Source organism: Anthonomus grandis, chromosome 11 (genome assembly GCF_022605725.1).
Source record: "Anthonomus grandis grandis chromosome 11, icAntGran1.3, whole genome shotgun sequence".
Lineage (NCBI taxonomy): Eukaryota > Metazoa > Arthropoda > Insecta > Coleoptera > Curculionidae > Anthonomus > Anthonomus grandis.
In genome coordinates, this window is record NC_065556.1 from 2899590 (window position 1) to 2914707 (window position 15118).

General features: G+C 35.0%; 1 protein-coding gene across 1 annotated transcript in view; it reads right to left on the minus strand.

Moving 5' to 3' along the window:
• Positions 1-1278: 1278 nt before the first annotated feature.
• The window catches only part of LOC126742040 (calcium-binding protein E63-1), a 49533-nt gene continuing 35693 nt past the window's right edge, over positions 1279-15118 (minus strand). The window contains exons 4-6 of the mRNA XM_050448567.1: positions 4963-5106; positions 1521-1784; positions 1279-1464 (exon numbers count right to left, since the gene is read on the minus strand). Of these exons, the coding sequence (XP_050304524.1) occupies positions 1442-1464; positions 1521-1784; positions 4963-5106 (431 nt within the window). The 3' untranslated portion in view covers positions 1279-1441. The remainder of the gene's footprint in view (positions 1465-1520; positions 1785-4962; positions 5107-15118) is intronic.

Genomic DNA, 15118 nt, shown 5'->3' on the forward strand with positions numbered 1-15118 from the left:
CAATATCTAGATCACTGCTTTCTAACTGCACCAAATATTCACTTTTTCGGAAAAACGCCATAATTCGAAAGAAAACTACAAGAACACAATAAAACGCAAGAGAACACAACTAAACACACTTCACAATAAATACCCGTTTAAATTAATGACCTTTGACGTTAAATGGACGACACTATTGACGTATTGATATTTTTGACAGATCCCTTACAGGGTTGCCAGAGACCTAGCCCTTAACAACCCTTTAATTTAGGTACAAAATCCAAAATCGATATCGTTTTATATGTACCACTTACGGGATACCAAAGTGTGCCTGCCTACAGGCTACAGGCCGCCATTATTGTTATTGTGCGGTCAGCTGTTTTGGATTGCCTAATATACAAACGCTGCGTTGCAGTATATTAGCACATTGAAACCTATATACTTTGATATTAGAATTAGCAAAGCTACGGTGTACGTACGTGTTGAATCTTTGATGTGCCGCGAATAGTCCGTGTGCCGGTGTTGCTTGTATTGTCACATGACGTGCATGTTTAAATCGCAAAATTTTATGTAGAAAGAGTCATAAAGTAATATTCTAAGCGATATTTAATCATTTCATTAATTAAATAAATGTTTTAAGCGTTTTTTTTAAATTTATACATTTGATATATTTTTATATATTTTCGTTTTAAAAAGACACAAGAATAAGCCCTCAATTAAAACAAGAAGAATTCAACAGACAGTTTAGTTATGAATACTGTTGTATACATACAAGTAAAGAAAAAAAAAGAAAAAAAATTAAAAGAAACGTCTAGCACTATTTTCGGAGAATAGTTCTTGAAAAAACAAATCACCCAATTAAAACTTACAAGACTTAAATCACTTCTTGTGCTTAAAAGGATGACAATTACCGCAATGCATAATTTTAAATACGTTCTTAAGAGATCCTTATCAGGTAGTGAAGATTTAAGACATCTCACCTGCCACAAAACTGATTATTTTTTCAGAAAAGTACAGTTTTGGAAATCAATGCTTTTTGTAAACGGTTCGTCAAAATTATTTCCATGTTTGAGTTCATTGACGGCCATTTTGGCGTATTCCAGTAACGCATGGAATGGTTTCTTTTAGGGGATGATAAAAATGTTATTTTAATTTAACTTATAAATACTTTCAGCTACTGAAGAAGCCATTCAAGATTCGTAAAAATTAAATTTACAGATCTTCTGAATCATAATTATGATAAATTCAACATCATTAAGTTACCAGGGCTTTGCCAACGGATAAATAAAACTAAATTAAAACAAATCACAGTCTTATATTTCTTTTAACTTATATAATTTATTCTATTAGCTACAGGGTTTTTTTACAAAATCTTATACAAAATGGGTTATCGATTAATATGCAACCTGATTGTATGACTCTAGCATTTAGGACGGACTAGTTAAAACCTTTAATCACAGAGCTACGATAGCAAATGTGAAAACTCTAAAAAACAAAATTAAAATTTAATAATGCCTTATTCATTTTTCTTCAATATTTACCCTTATAGTTAATCTTTCCGTCCTTATCTGTATCGGCTACTTCCATAATATGGTCCAACTGATCTTCTGTCACATCTTCGCCGATCATTTCCATAGCTATTCTCAGCTCATCTTTAGTGATAAAACCGTCATTATCCATATCAAAGACTTTAAATGCTGCTAAGAGATCCTGATCGTCTTCACCACTTTTCATTCTTATAGGACACATCTCTTGTATTTGTTTGACAAATTTTAGAAAGTCATTTTCGTCTATTAACTCTTTACCTGAAAAAGATTGTTTTGTAACAGCCAAGTAAAAAATCGAGTGTATCGTAAAAAGTTACCAAATATTAATGAGACTGCAGACCGTTTTTAATAAAAAGAAAAAAGAAAAATCTTCTAGACCTCTATTTTAGTAGAGAAATATCAGACCCGGATCATCATTTTTATATTTATTTTACAGAATTACGCTTTTGTTAGACTTAACTTTCAGCTTCTAGAGTCACGATATGCCGGTTACGTATTGAAGAAAATGGAATATTTGAAAGATGTTAAAGTAGTAAAGTAGCCATGAGCAGTTGAGCGCTGGCCTGATGGATTCATGGTCCGTCTTATAATAATATTAATAATAATAAAGTTTATTTGTCATCAGTTTCAATGGAAACATTACAGTTGTAAAAAATTAGGTAAAAGGTGACAATATATCATATAATACTATTGCAACTATCTACTTACATAAGTTAATCAAATAAATACACAAGAAACACAATTCATACAAAGAATCATAAAAAATTCACATACAACAATTGTTTAAGTCTATATTTAAATACTTTATTACTTGACAAATTTTTAAAACAGGTAATTTTAAAACGTTAATGTATTTAAAGTAGGGACTTTTAAGCATTTCCGTTTGGTGTGAGGAAATTCTGAGACTACTGCATTGCCTTTTCGTAATTACATTATACACATTTGAATATTTTTGAAAGGACGTAAAATGATTTCTGAATATCATGGAAACATTCAAAATGTAAGTCTTTGAAAATGTGATCTACAATATTCGGTATTTTTCAATGCTAGCGTGCATCTTATTACCCTTTTTTGGGTTAATATGACTTTTCTGGCCAGCTGAGTAATGCCAAAATAATAAACTGTACTGAATAATTTATTGTTTATATGCATAATAGTACGATAATAGAGACTTCAAACACAAGTTGTCTCTCAAACACCTTATTACATAACATGCTCTGTGAATTTTCCCAGTTAACGCTTCAATTTCTCCTTTCCAGGAAAGTTTCTGATTAGTTAACACTCTCAGAAAGTGACTCTCTGGCACCTGAGAGATACTCTTACCCTCTAAGAATGCATAAAGAGACCTATAATGATGTCTGCATGAGACAATATTGTTTTCGAGATATTAAGGTTCAGCCTATTCTGACGTCACCATCCTGACATTTATTTGGTTTCTTCCTTATACCATCGACCTAAGGTTTTCCTTAATATCTAGAATGTGGAAATGGCGTCTTAAGTATCAATATAAATGTGTGCTTTACCTAGTGTCAAGCAATTTCTATATAAGTATTTCTACCCATCTCAGAGAAGTACTGCTATCAGCAGTTGCAGACTCTTTAAGAAAGCAACAACTACACATACTACAGAACTCGGTAAAATATACATTTTTTTCAAATAACTTTTTTCGATACACTCAAAAACAAGGGATATACAGAATAAAAAAAGTGAATATGGGTTTGTTTTTCATAGTCTGTTTATGTTTAGTTTTTGCTAGAATTTTTATATTATCGATCACGCATTGTACCGATAACTAATATCGGTATCCGTAGTCTTAGACACTTTTGGTTTATTGTTGTTAATTTTAAATTTGCAAATCCTAAAAATGGCACATCGTTATGAAAATAATGAACTTGTGGATATGTTGCTTATTTGAGGAGAGTGTCTTCAAAGTGCTCCTGCTGCTTCGGTATTATACGCAGACCGCTTTCCTTTGCGGAATCATCCTATACCCAGAAGTTTCATAAATCTTATTCAACGGGCTAGGGATACTGGCGATTTACGGGAACATCGTGGAGGGCATGCAGGAAGAGGAAGGAGACCTGAAAATGTTCATATCAACAAGTACTCCATTAACATCCAACAACAAGTACTCGAGTTGTTGCAGGGCAAGTCGGATTAAGTCAAACAAAAGTATGGACAACATTGCGCGAGAATCAATTTAATCCCTTTCACGTTCAACGTGTCCAAGCGCTACTGCCTGAAGACTTCCCCCGCAGAGTTCAGTTTTGTGAATGGTTCCTACAACAACATGAAAATGATCAACATTTTTCGAACAAAATTTTAGCCATGGACGAGGCAACATTCACCCGAAACGGAATTAACAATTTTCGAAATACGCATGTTTGGTCTGTTGACAATCCCCATGCAATTCGCAGAACCAATTTTTAACACCGCTTTTCTGCTAATGTGTGGGCAGGAATTGTGAATGGGATACTTGTTGGACCATTTATCTTACCAGACCGTTTGACGGGCGATGTTTATTTGGACTTTTTACAAAATAATCTGTCTGTTCTGTTAGAATACGTGCCACTGAATATCAGACAAGCTATGTGGCTCCTGCAGGATGGAGCACCTGCCCATTTTAGACGAGAAGTGAGCGAATTTTTGGATATAAGTTACAACCAACCAAATCGGTGGATTGGCCGAAATAGACCAGTTGCATGGCCACCAAGGACGCCAGACCTAAATCCATGTGACTTTTTTTTGTGAAGGTATATGAAAAGTTTAGTTTTCAAGGCGCCTATCGACACACAAGAAGAACTAATAGCACGTATTGAGCAGGCTGCGACAACAGTTAGACAAAAACCGATTTCTCTATTGCGTGCCGTTACGAAACAGTGGTTACGTCGAGCAAATCGTTGTGTTGAAGTTAATGGTGACAACTTTGAACAACTTATTTAAATTAGAGAGGACCGTATTGGACTGATTTTATAACATTTTGGCAATGCAATTTTTTTATTTTTTGGTTCTTTGAATAAAGTTATTTGAAAAAAATGTCTATTTTACCGAGTTCTATACACAGTTAAAAAAAAAGTATCAGCTTAAAAATCACCCTGTATATTAGGTGTTTTGTGTAAGTTATGGTAAGTTTTGTTGAATTTTCCTTTCTTCGGGTTACATCATCTTAATTATTATAGGTGTGATAATGCTCTAGTCGAGCGAAACATGTAACCTTTGTCAATCATTTAAAATGTTTTTTGTGTAAATTTTGTGTTTTTACCTTTTATAAAAGTGTATGACCAGCATCTTTTGGATAATGGATGAATTTTTCGAATTATACTAAAGGTTATATAAAACAAGCGGCAGGAGACAAAAGATATTTTTTTAGAACAAAACATTTACCTGACGTGTTTCCTTTGACATATTTCTATTATTAAAGACAAAAAAGAATTACCTGCATGACTGGCGCATTTTATTAATGCTTCCACTTTATCCTCTTTGAGGTCGATTCCTAAATTGTTGAGCATGATTTTGAATTCTCTCGTGGTTACTTTGCCATCTTGGTTTCGGTCCAGAAGATCAAAGGCTGTCCGTAATTCTAAATAAAAAATTGTATACGATAAGCATAGCTTGAATTTGTCATTATAATTAAAAAAAAAGTCTTAGAGCAAAACTAAAATATCAGTTTTCATACATAAAGGATCAAAATTAGGGGTGTAAAGTGTTTGTCATAAAGATTGCTAAGAAAGTCATTTTCATACAAATTTATAAATAAAGAGAATAATTTTGTTTTTAATATCTTTAAACTTTGGACCTTGAAAAAACTTAAAGGTACTACTCGAACGCCATTAAATCGGTTGGTAAAAGGTATAGAATAACTATTTAAATTGTACGTAACTGGCTTCATGCCACTTCTTGCAAATCGTAGAGCCAGCGGCATTCGTGATCCTCAGCAAAACGATGCTTATAACTGGCCTAGTCTTGTGAGTCAGTTATTCTAATTCCTGTATATGAATTCCACTTGCGACGTTTCCCATGAACTGACCAATTAGTTCTTTCTAGAAAACACTAGAGTTTTTTAGCGATAAACGCAGTCTAACCAACACATCACGCGTGATAATTTCAAGTAGATTATTATGAACATGGCATGACTACATTCGCAACGTTGCGTTGCTAGAATTTTTACGTAGTCTTCCTACAGAACCATTTTCGCCAATGGAATTCCGAAAACATCTTCTTTCTCCGCAAGCAGGGTGAATTACCAAAGGATCAGCAAAATCTTGGAAAGGCTCAAGGACCTACAAGTCACTACAGAAACACTTTAAGTTTCTCCTTCGCCACATCTAATATCTAGTTAATGGCATTGTAAAAATAAGAACTTCTAGATGGCGTTAGCCTTGAATCTCATAACAATTTACTAGAATCAGGTTGTTTTTCTCTCTCTTTCTCCCTCTCTCTGACTAACGTGATTTTTCTGTCTGTCTTTCTCATTGGTCACATACCATGCCATGCTCAAGGATCAACTTTTACGTATTGGCATTTTCGATACCGGGCTGTTGTTGTTTTTCCTGTAATTTGAATTCTTTGCCTTTTGGGATTAGATTAATTTCCGTACTTGCTGAAACTTAAAGCTAAGCAAGGCAACATTGTATTGTCAATTTTTGTGACACTGGGCCTGCGTGGAATTATCCATCGAAAAGGTACTCAGAAATTGTATTCTGGCTTTCTTTCCAAATGGTGTGGTCTTCAGGTTAACAAGTTCAATTGTTCGAGGTTGGGATTCGACTTCATAGTTACCTCATAGCGACAATAGCCATGTAATAAGAAAGATTACTTTAATACACTTTATAAAAGACCCTTCAACATCTTGAGGTAAGCTTGATTCCTATTTTTTATTAAACGTTTTCTCATGCATTTTAATTAATTTATTCAATACCTTTTAATCTCAGTATACTGATTTTCATATAGTATTATATGTAAGCAACCGCACTAAAAGTTATGTTTATTTTTTTATTTGATTTAGTACATGTTGTAAAGTGTAATGTGCGGTAGGTTACTGATTTTGGCCAAAGGGTAGTTACATACTAGCAAGATATTGAGTTTTTTAATGTTTTAGAACTTTGGTGCATAACGTTTTGATTTCAGGGGTTTTTAACAAGAACAAGTGTCTTTACAACAATAATTTATTTAAGTAAAAGTTTAAACAATGAACATTGACCAAAAATAGCATATTTTGATAATATAATCGTAATAATTGAAGATGATTTTGTGTTACTATGTGTTATATTTCTTAAAAATGTTTTTGTTTATGTAACGATCAATTTGCCAGTTAAAGGTTCTTACAACTGCTCTTTACATAAACGCATTAAACTGCATGGCGCCCACAATTTAAAAATTAGGCATGTTCTCCATACTGATAAGCAATCAGGCTTATTATTAACGCAGCATGTATTCCACATTATTATCCAGAAAATGGTAATATAACTGCTAATCGCTGGGTCCAAAAGATCGAGCAACTCAAATTGTAAATGGTTGGGATGACATTACTGTAATTTACCACATGCAATCACGCTTAGCTGGCATGGCTCGCACTTGGTATCACAGCTTGACATCAGTGAATTATACCTTGGAGGAATGGAAGTGTCTTATTACAAGGACTTTTCTAGTTTCCATCATGTAGATTTTGCCAAAAGCTTGAGAAACATGCTTAATAGGCAGAAATGGCGTGACCAGTCCATGGCTATATACTACTTTCGCACAATGGAACTTTTTAGAACTGTCCAAATACTAGAAAAAATTCAGTTTCCTGCATTCTAGATGGTATTCCGGACGTAACCATCCAGAATGCTGCTTAAGCCGGGTGCTATGAGACACCTGAAGCTCTGTTTGAACAGTACTTGTCAAGTGTACGTTAAGGCCCTATACTTAACAGAACCCCTACATATAAACAAGATGTCAACTTACACCGCACAAGGGAACACAATAAGGACTTACGCATCGTAATCGTCAAATAGACAAAATGATAGAGTAGATGTTTTCAACATTATGTGTTTTAACTGTAAGAAAAAGAAACATGTCCAATCTAAGTGTCCAGAACGTGTCACCTGTACAAATTGCAATTATTTATATCTTTAATTTTATTACTTTCTACAAACTATTCACATACACTACCGCTCAAAAGTATTTGCCCACCATGTATTCTTTTTAATATTTTAAATTAGATACACAAATCTTATCTTTATATCTATATTTAGATTGTATCTCTTTTGTAAATTGCATATATGCTTAAACAGCATATCTATCAACTATGGTTCGTTGAAAAACACTGAGTATTTAAAAATAGTCTTGCAAATAACAAACAATGTAGTGAAAATATGCACTTCTTCTAAAAAACTAATCTGTTTACAGCTCGTTTCCGATGAAATTTGAAATATTTAAGGGTGTTTAGTCTTCAAGAATTGATTTTGTGTAACATTGATAAATAATTTCGCTTGCTTATTGACGATTGTCTTTATAAGGTTGGAAAGAAGTTCACCAGAGAAGGGACTATTAGCAACAAACCTCGATCGAGAAGGCCAAAGGCAACAAGTCAAAGGAGGACTTAAATATTATAATTACAAGCAAACGCAATAGACGCCTTACCGCCCCTGAAATCACAGCAAAAATCAACAAGGAGCGTAAAAAAGCGGTCAGTGTTTCGACAGTAAAACGGCGACTTTATAATGCTGGTCTTAAAGGACGTTTAGCTGTATCAAAACCGCTTCTGAAGGATGTTAATAAGAAGAAAAGACTTGACTGGGCCCAATCACACAAAAAACGGACCATTGATGACTGCAAGAAAGTTCTCTGGAGTGACGAGTCGAAATTTGAGATTTTTGGAACGAAGAGGCGAGTTTTTGTTCGCCGTTATGCCAATGAAAGAGTCGCTGAAAACTGTACGGTGGCCTCAGTTAGACACGATGGTGGTTCGGTGATGATGTGGGGTTGTTTCGGAGGATCTGCAGTGGGCGATCTAATTAGAATAGAGGGAATTCTTCGAAAAGAGGGTTACAAAACAATTTTAAGTGATAATGTACTTCCTTTTGGTACTCAAATAATTGAGGAAAACTTCATCTTTCAACATGACAATGACCCCAAGCACACGTCGAAATTTTGCAAGCAATATTTAGGTCAATTAAAAAGGCAACATCTTCTGAAAGTTATGGTATGGGCCTCACAATCACCGGACCTGAATCCTATCATATTACTGTGGGATTAACTGGATAGATAAGTGCGAAAATCATGCCCCACATCAAAAAAAGACTTGTAGAGGATTATCCAAGAAGAGTGGCACAAGATACCTCAGGAAACTTTGGACAAATTAATTAGAAGACTACCGAAACTCTGTAAAGCTGTTATTAAGAATCGAGGCAGACATATAGATGAATCCAAAATTTGATTTTCTTAAATTTAATTAATTGAAAAATGTTTGTTTTGCCATTTTGTTATAAATAAACCGTTTCATAAGAATAACTGATGGGTTTATTATTTTTAGTTATAACTTTAAAACAGTCATGTGGCAAATACTTTTGAGCGGTAGTGTACATGTTATTTTATCGATTGTATAATAAATGGTAAACCTTTACGTGTTTACGTTGATTCGGGTTATGCCGCTGTCACTATTATATATATCACTATAGAGAGACAGATGCAAATAATTTAGGATTAGAACTGACACCTACTATGATGCGTTTGTCTGGTTATGCAGGGGGCCCCGTAATTGAAAATGCGAAAACTTTTATTAAAATTAAAGTCGAACTAGCCACTGTTGTCGTAGAAGCTTTAGTTGTGCCTGATAGTGTTTAAGAGGTGCCGGTTATCATAGGTCAATCTTTTGATAATCATGATAGTGTTACTGGCACTGTTAGAGGAAACCAAATTCGCTCAACGGGCTATTAGTAAATAAAAAAGCTACATTAACTGCCAATCAGACAGACACAATTCCACCCAATTATCTGGGTCACAACGCCTATGATAAATATGCCCAATAGACCCATTCAATATGAAAAAGATAAGATCGTTGTGGGGGCATTTCGTGTTATGAAAACTGTATTCCATCAATGGATTGTTTGACAGCTCAAGTCAAAAATGTCAAAGTATTTACGATACAAGACATTAAAGAATAAATCGACACAGATCTTGGCGAGAATAAGTTGTTAAGTTTATTAGGGATACTTGACGAGTATAGAGAAACTGGCAAGACAAATGAAATACTAAAATATCAATCAAAACGTTGGATAGCAAACCTATAGACCATATCAAAAGCATGGCATTCAAAAAACGGGAAAAGGTACGCAAGATAGTCCCAAGAGTTGTTGGATAATGGAATAGTCCAGGAATCTGATTCACCATATGCCAGTGGAGAGGAAAGAATCTGTGTGGATTACAGAACCATCAACCGCAATACAATTAAAGCTAAATACCCCTTGCCTCGTATTGATGATCCCCTTAACAACATTCAAGGTAATAAGTTCTTTATCTCGTTGGACCTGGCCTCTGGCTATCATCAAATTTCAGTTGATGACGATTCTACTTCAAATACAGCTTTTGTCACTGTCGACGAGCATTACGATGATCTGAGGAATTCATTTGGCTTAGTAAATACCCCAGCCGTATTTCAGAGGGGTATGAACAAAATCTTCGTAAAGTTTTGGAACTCTTCAGAGCTGCTGGTATGATATTGCGCCTTGATAAGTGGCGGTTTCTACGGATTAAGATAGAGTACTTAGGCCATGGAATTTTCAACGAAAGCATTCGACCTGAGAATGATAAAATTAACGCTGTGCTTAAATTTAAAAAGGGGTTTTCCGAACTTTCAAAGCATCGTTTTCTCTTGGAATGATTTAGAAGAAAAGGCCTTTCAAACTCTAAAGGAAAACTTTGTTAGGCCACGGGTCCTAGCTTACCTAGTATACCTATGTATAATGGAACTGAAATTCCAGAGGTACATTGCGATGCGAGTAAAGTAAGACTCGGAGCTATTTTATTGCAAGTACAAGAAAATAGTTGGCTTAAACCTGTTCAATTCTATAGCAAATCCGCTACCCCGGATGAACAAAGGTTTCATTTATATGAATTAGAAATACTTGCTGTAGTATGTGCCCTGAAAAAGTTTAGAATTTATTTCTTGAGTATGATATTCAAAGTGGTTAATGATTGTAACTCTTTAAGACACACCCTAATAAAGAGAGATATTATACCAAGGATAGGGAGTGGCTGGGAATACAGGAGTTTGATTTTGATATAGAATATCGAGCTGGTACTAAAATGGGCCATGTAGACGCGTTAAGTTGTATTGCGATTCAAGATGAAATTCCTGAGATAATCCACATAAACCATGTAAATATCGAAAAAAATTACTGGATACTCTCTGCTCAGCTTCAAGATGACCGATGTAAAAATATAATAGAAACACTCTCACTTGCACCGAAGAGTTCTGAAGAACGGGAGAAAATTTAATAATTTAAATTAACAAGGATTTCTGTTTGCGAAGTGACCGACTTTGTAAAAAACTTGATAGTGGTGATCGATGGGTGATTCCTAAATCTGCCCGTAGAAGGATACTTTTATATTATCATGACGATGCTGGGCATTTTTCTGTAGATAAAATACGAAAATCTATAAAATCTCGGAACTGGTTTCCATCGATGAAGCAATATGTTAGTACAGAAGTTATATAAACTCGTGTTTGGGTTGCTTGTATATAAAAAATCCCGGAGGAAAGGCACGAGGACGTCTCAATCCTATAGAGAAGCAACCTATTTCCCTGGATACTTAGAACATTGAAAGGCTAGAATTAGTAAACAACTACTTTGTTTGAGTTCAACATGTGCACAGCGGCAAGGGGGGTGTTTTGTTTACAAACATATTAATCGATTCTCTGTTGTCAAGTTTACACGCATTTTCAAAAGAGCAAATTTTAGCTATATATCAATACATATAATAATGTTAATTTAACTTATTAAAGTTAGATTTTGGATTGAAAATATAAATTACAAATAGATATATTTTATTCTAAGCGCAATAAGAACAACTATTAACGTTCTTATCCTTAAAACCGCTTCTAAAAAATTTGATATGGCAGCACCGCAGGTAAAAGCTGATGGCATCTTGCGAAGTGTCATCTTGATACACGGCTTTCTGTTTACATTCGGCATTTGTGAAGTTCTGTGTTTTTTTTGCTTGCCTCTTTATTTTTTGCTTGAAAAGGTAAAAAAGTTGAGTTATTTTAGTGTTTTTGTAAACTGTTACGATAGTTAAAACTTGTGCCGTTTGTGCCGCATCATGGGAAAACGGCGATTTAGGCCGATCTTTTCACAAGTAAATACCGATATTGTCATAACATTATATCAAGGTACAACCGTCGTCATAAATGTAGAATAATAAAAACTTGTTAAAGAATCTATAATAACTATAAAATATTTAATTTCCATAAAAATGCTTTTTATTAGATAAGTAGCTTTACTCTAATGAAGTACCTAAAAAAAACGCATAAAGAGTTCATACCCCGTAATATTGTTTATAATTTAAAGCATAATCTATTAATAATAAATATTTCTCATGTAAATATTTTTTGACCACGTCACTGGTAAAGATTGCTTGTGTGGGTGGAATCAACAATGCGATCGAGCGGCGTTGCGATGTTGTTGCCTTTTTCTAATATACGTTATCTACATTCAGTTAACTTTGAATGTTGACTTCGTTATAGAGTATCTTATCATATTTTATGGAAAAAAAAATCTTCATATTTTATTAAAAAGGAATGCGCCTGTCAAAATAAAAACAAAAAAAGTTTTTTTGGTCATTTCTACATAAGCATTTGGCATCATTGCATCAAAGATGTTGCAAGCGAACAAACTGCCCATAGTTCCACGGAAATAGTAATTCTAGCCTTGCAATGTTCTAAGCAGGATCATCTGGGTCCATTTGTAACTAGCACGAGGAAAAATTCATATCTTATAGTCATTTACCAAGTTTCTATTCCTTAAGGCGGTTCCCAACAAAAAGGACGACTCCTGTAATACGGTTTCTATATAGTATAACTGAAATGTTTGGAGTAGCCAGACGAATAGTATGGGATAGAGGTGCTGCTTTTACGAGCAATCAGTTTGCGACTTACTGCACGAAACTAAATATTAATAGGGTTTTATGTGCTCCCTCTACTGCACACGCTAATGGTCAAATCGAAATAATAAACCACTCTATTCTGTCTGCTCTTATGGCTTCTACTGACGTGGGGAATTAATACTATAGTTGTAGCGCGTAACTCAGTTCAAACCAATTTAATTCCAACCCGTGTGAGTCATACCTACCATCCAACCACAAAAAAATTACTAAGTACAGACAAGTATATTTTGTTTTAAAAGATTCAGAGATTTAGTGGCCGCCAGCTTTTAGACGGTGGAGAAGGTAGTGGGAGAAATTTTAATAAGAGCGCCACTTGATTTAAATATTTTACACCAAACTCTGATATATTATGATGGTAATATAAGCCCCCCTTAATCAAGAAAATGATGACCTATATTTATGCCTGTACCTAGATCCTAAAAGCTGAAAATAATTTGGGAAAAACTTAAATAACAATCCATAGGTCCACCAGATTGATATAATCATCCAAGAATTTACATAGTCACTTCCATTTATATAAAAAAATTAAATTCCACTAAGATATTTAAATTTAGATAATTATTCAAAATGTAATACTGTAGTAATTTTAAGTAAATAAAAAAAATTGATAAAAGAATTGAGAGTTACTTGAGGTATGCTTATGGCGAGGAATTAGTAAGGAAAAAAAACAAATCCGCACTGAACTACTGTTCAAGGGGAAAATCCAAAACGTGATCACGTGTTGTTTACAAGAAGTATATGTTTAGAGCCTAATTCACAATACCTCACTGGCCTTAAATACCTTTTACAAACTCTAGTCAAGTCACATTAATCTAAATAAAACTTTTAAATAGTAAGGTTCGAATTTTAAAGCCTATTAATGGTATGTTGGTGCAATAAAACCTATTAACCAACAACCAACACTATGACTAAATATGTTATTTGTAGCAAATAGCCGATCCCTTACAAGGTGATCCAGGCTCAATGTCAAAATCAATTATGCTCGACTCAAATGATAACCCTCAGGTTAATGTTAATAGACTTAGTAAGAACCCCTTAACGTTTTTGTTTTACATAAAAGAAAATAAACCCATAAAATTCAAATTAAAAAATCAACCCCCAACCCTAAATCAAACCGTTCAATAAGAGAAAAATAAAATAAAATGTGCAAAAAACTTGCGTGTCCTCTAATCTCTTGTGTATTTTGGCCAAGGTAGCTTAACTCGACAGCTCTGAAACCAGTCAGCTACAACCAGGGTAACGACCACATGGGCAAGTCGATTTCAGGCAAATTCCAATCCAAAATCGCAGAGCCACAGTACAATGCTCAGTCCAGGCTGTGATGAGGCTCACGTCAGCCGGTTGCCAACAGTGTTGGGATGACCAGAAGAAACCAGAGAATAGGAAGAGACCAGAGAATAGAGGAGAGAATGAGAAAAAGGAGAGGCCTCTAAATAGAGGACAAAAAAAATTAGTAAAATAAGCACACAATCAATTCTATGGCAATTACCAACATGTTGCTACATACCTAAGGTGGTGAGCGAGGCCTAGAGTCTCGTTTTGTGGTTAGAAAATTTGAAAATCCCATAAGTGGTGTGGGAGCAGCCGACCAAATCCAAAAATATCAGGTCAATCCGAAGTCCTCTCGGCTACAACTTCCCAATAGACGTTCATCAAATTAAACCCCAAAACTTGGGAGGAATATTTTTCCATTCAACCGAATTCCCGGCAAGATGAACTTAAATTTTCCTTAAAACCACAAAATGTCGACTGTTCTTTCTGATAACGGGATGGCTACAGGCTGGACAAGGAACTGACAACTGACCAGACAGTGACAGGTGACACTGGCAGTGAACTTGTCACTCTCTCTCTTCGACACGATCTGACCCTGCCTCTTGGTGCAAACTACGCGGAGCCTCACTCTATCAAAATAGAAATTCCGCAATACCACAGCAAAATGATACTGCTCGGATACTAAAACATGGAAAACTAACAAAATTTTCCCAACGGGGCTACGAAATTCCAATTTTCCTCTTACGTCGCTCTGCCTGATTTATGACGCTCCGTCATCCGCCAAATGGAAACCAAACTTTAATGGAAAACAGCAACGCTGCCAAACCTCCACAACAACAAGTGTGTCAATAGTCATTACTGTCAATCACAGTCACTGTCAATCGGCTAGTAGGGTTAGAAACCAGATGTCAAGATGAAATATAGCAAGCAAAACTGGGGAGGCCAATTTCAAATCAATTAGGATACCTTGCCCAACATGATTCCGCTATAGAAGAAAGTATTTGTAAGTTTTCCTACACTAACGGATCACCATCTAAAAGGTCTTATTTACTCCACTCATAGCGCAATCTGTGGCACAACAGCACCCTCTAGAAGTCCCTTCATACCCCAGACATATACCGGCCTCATAGAAACTCTTGACAAATAAATCAAAGGTCAGAAAGTTCCCAACA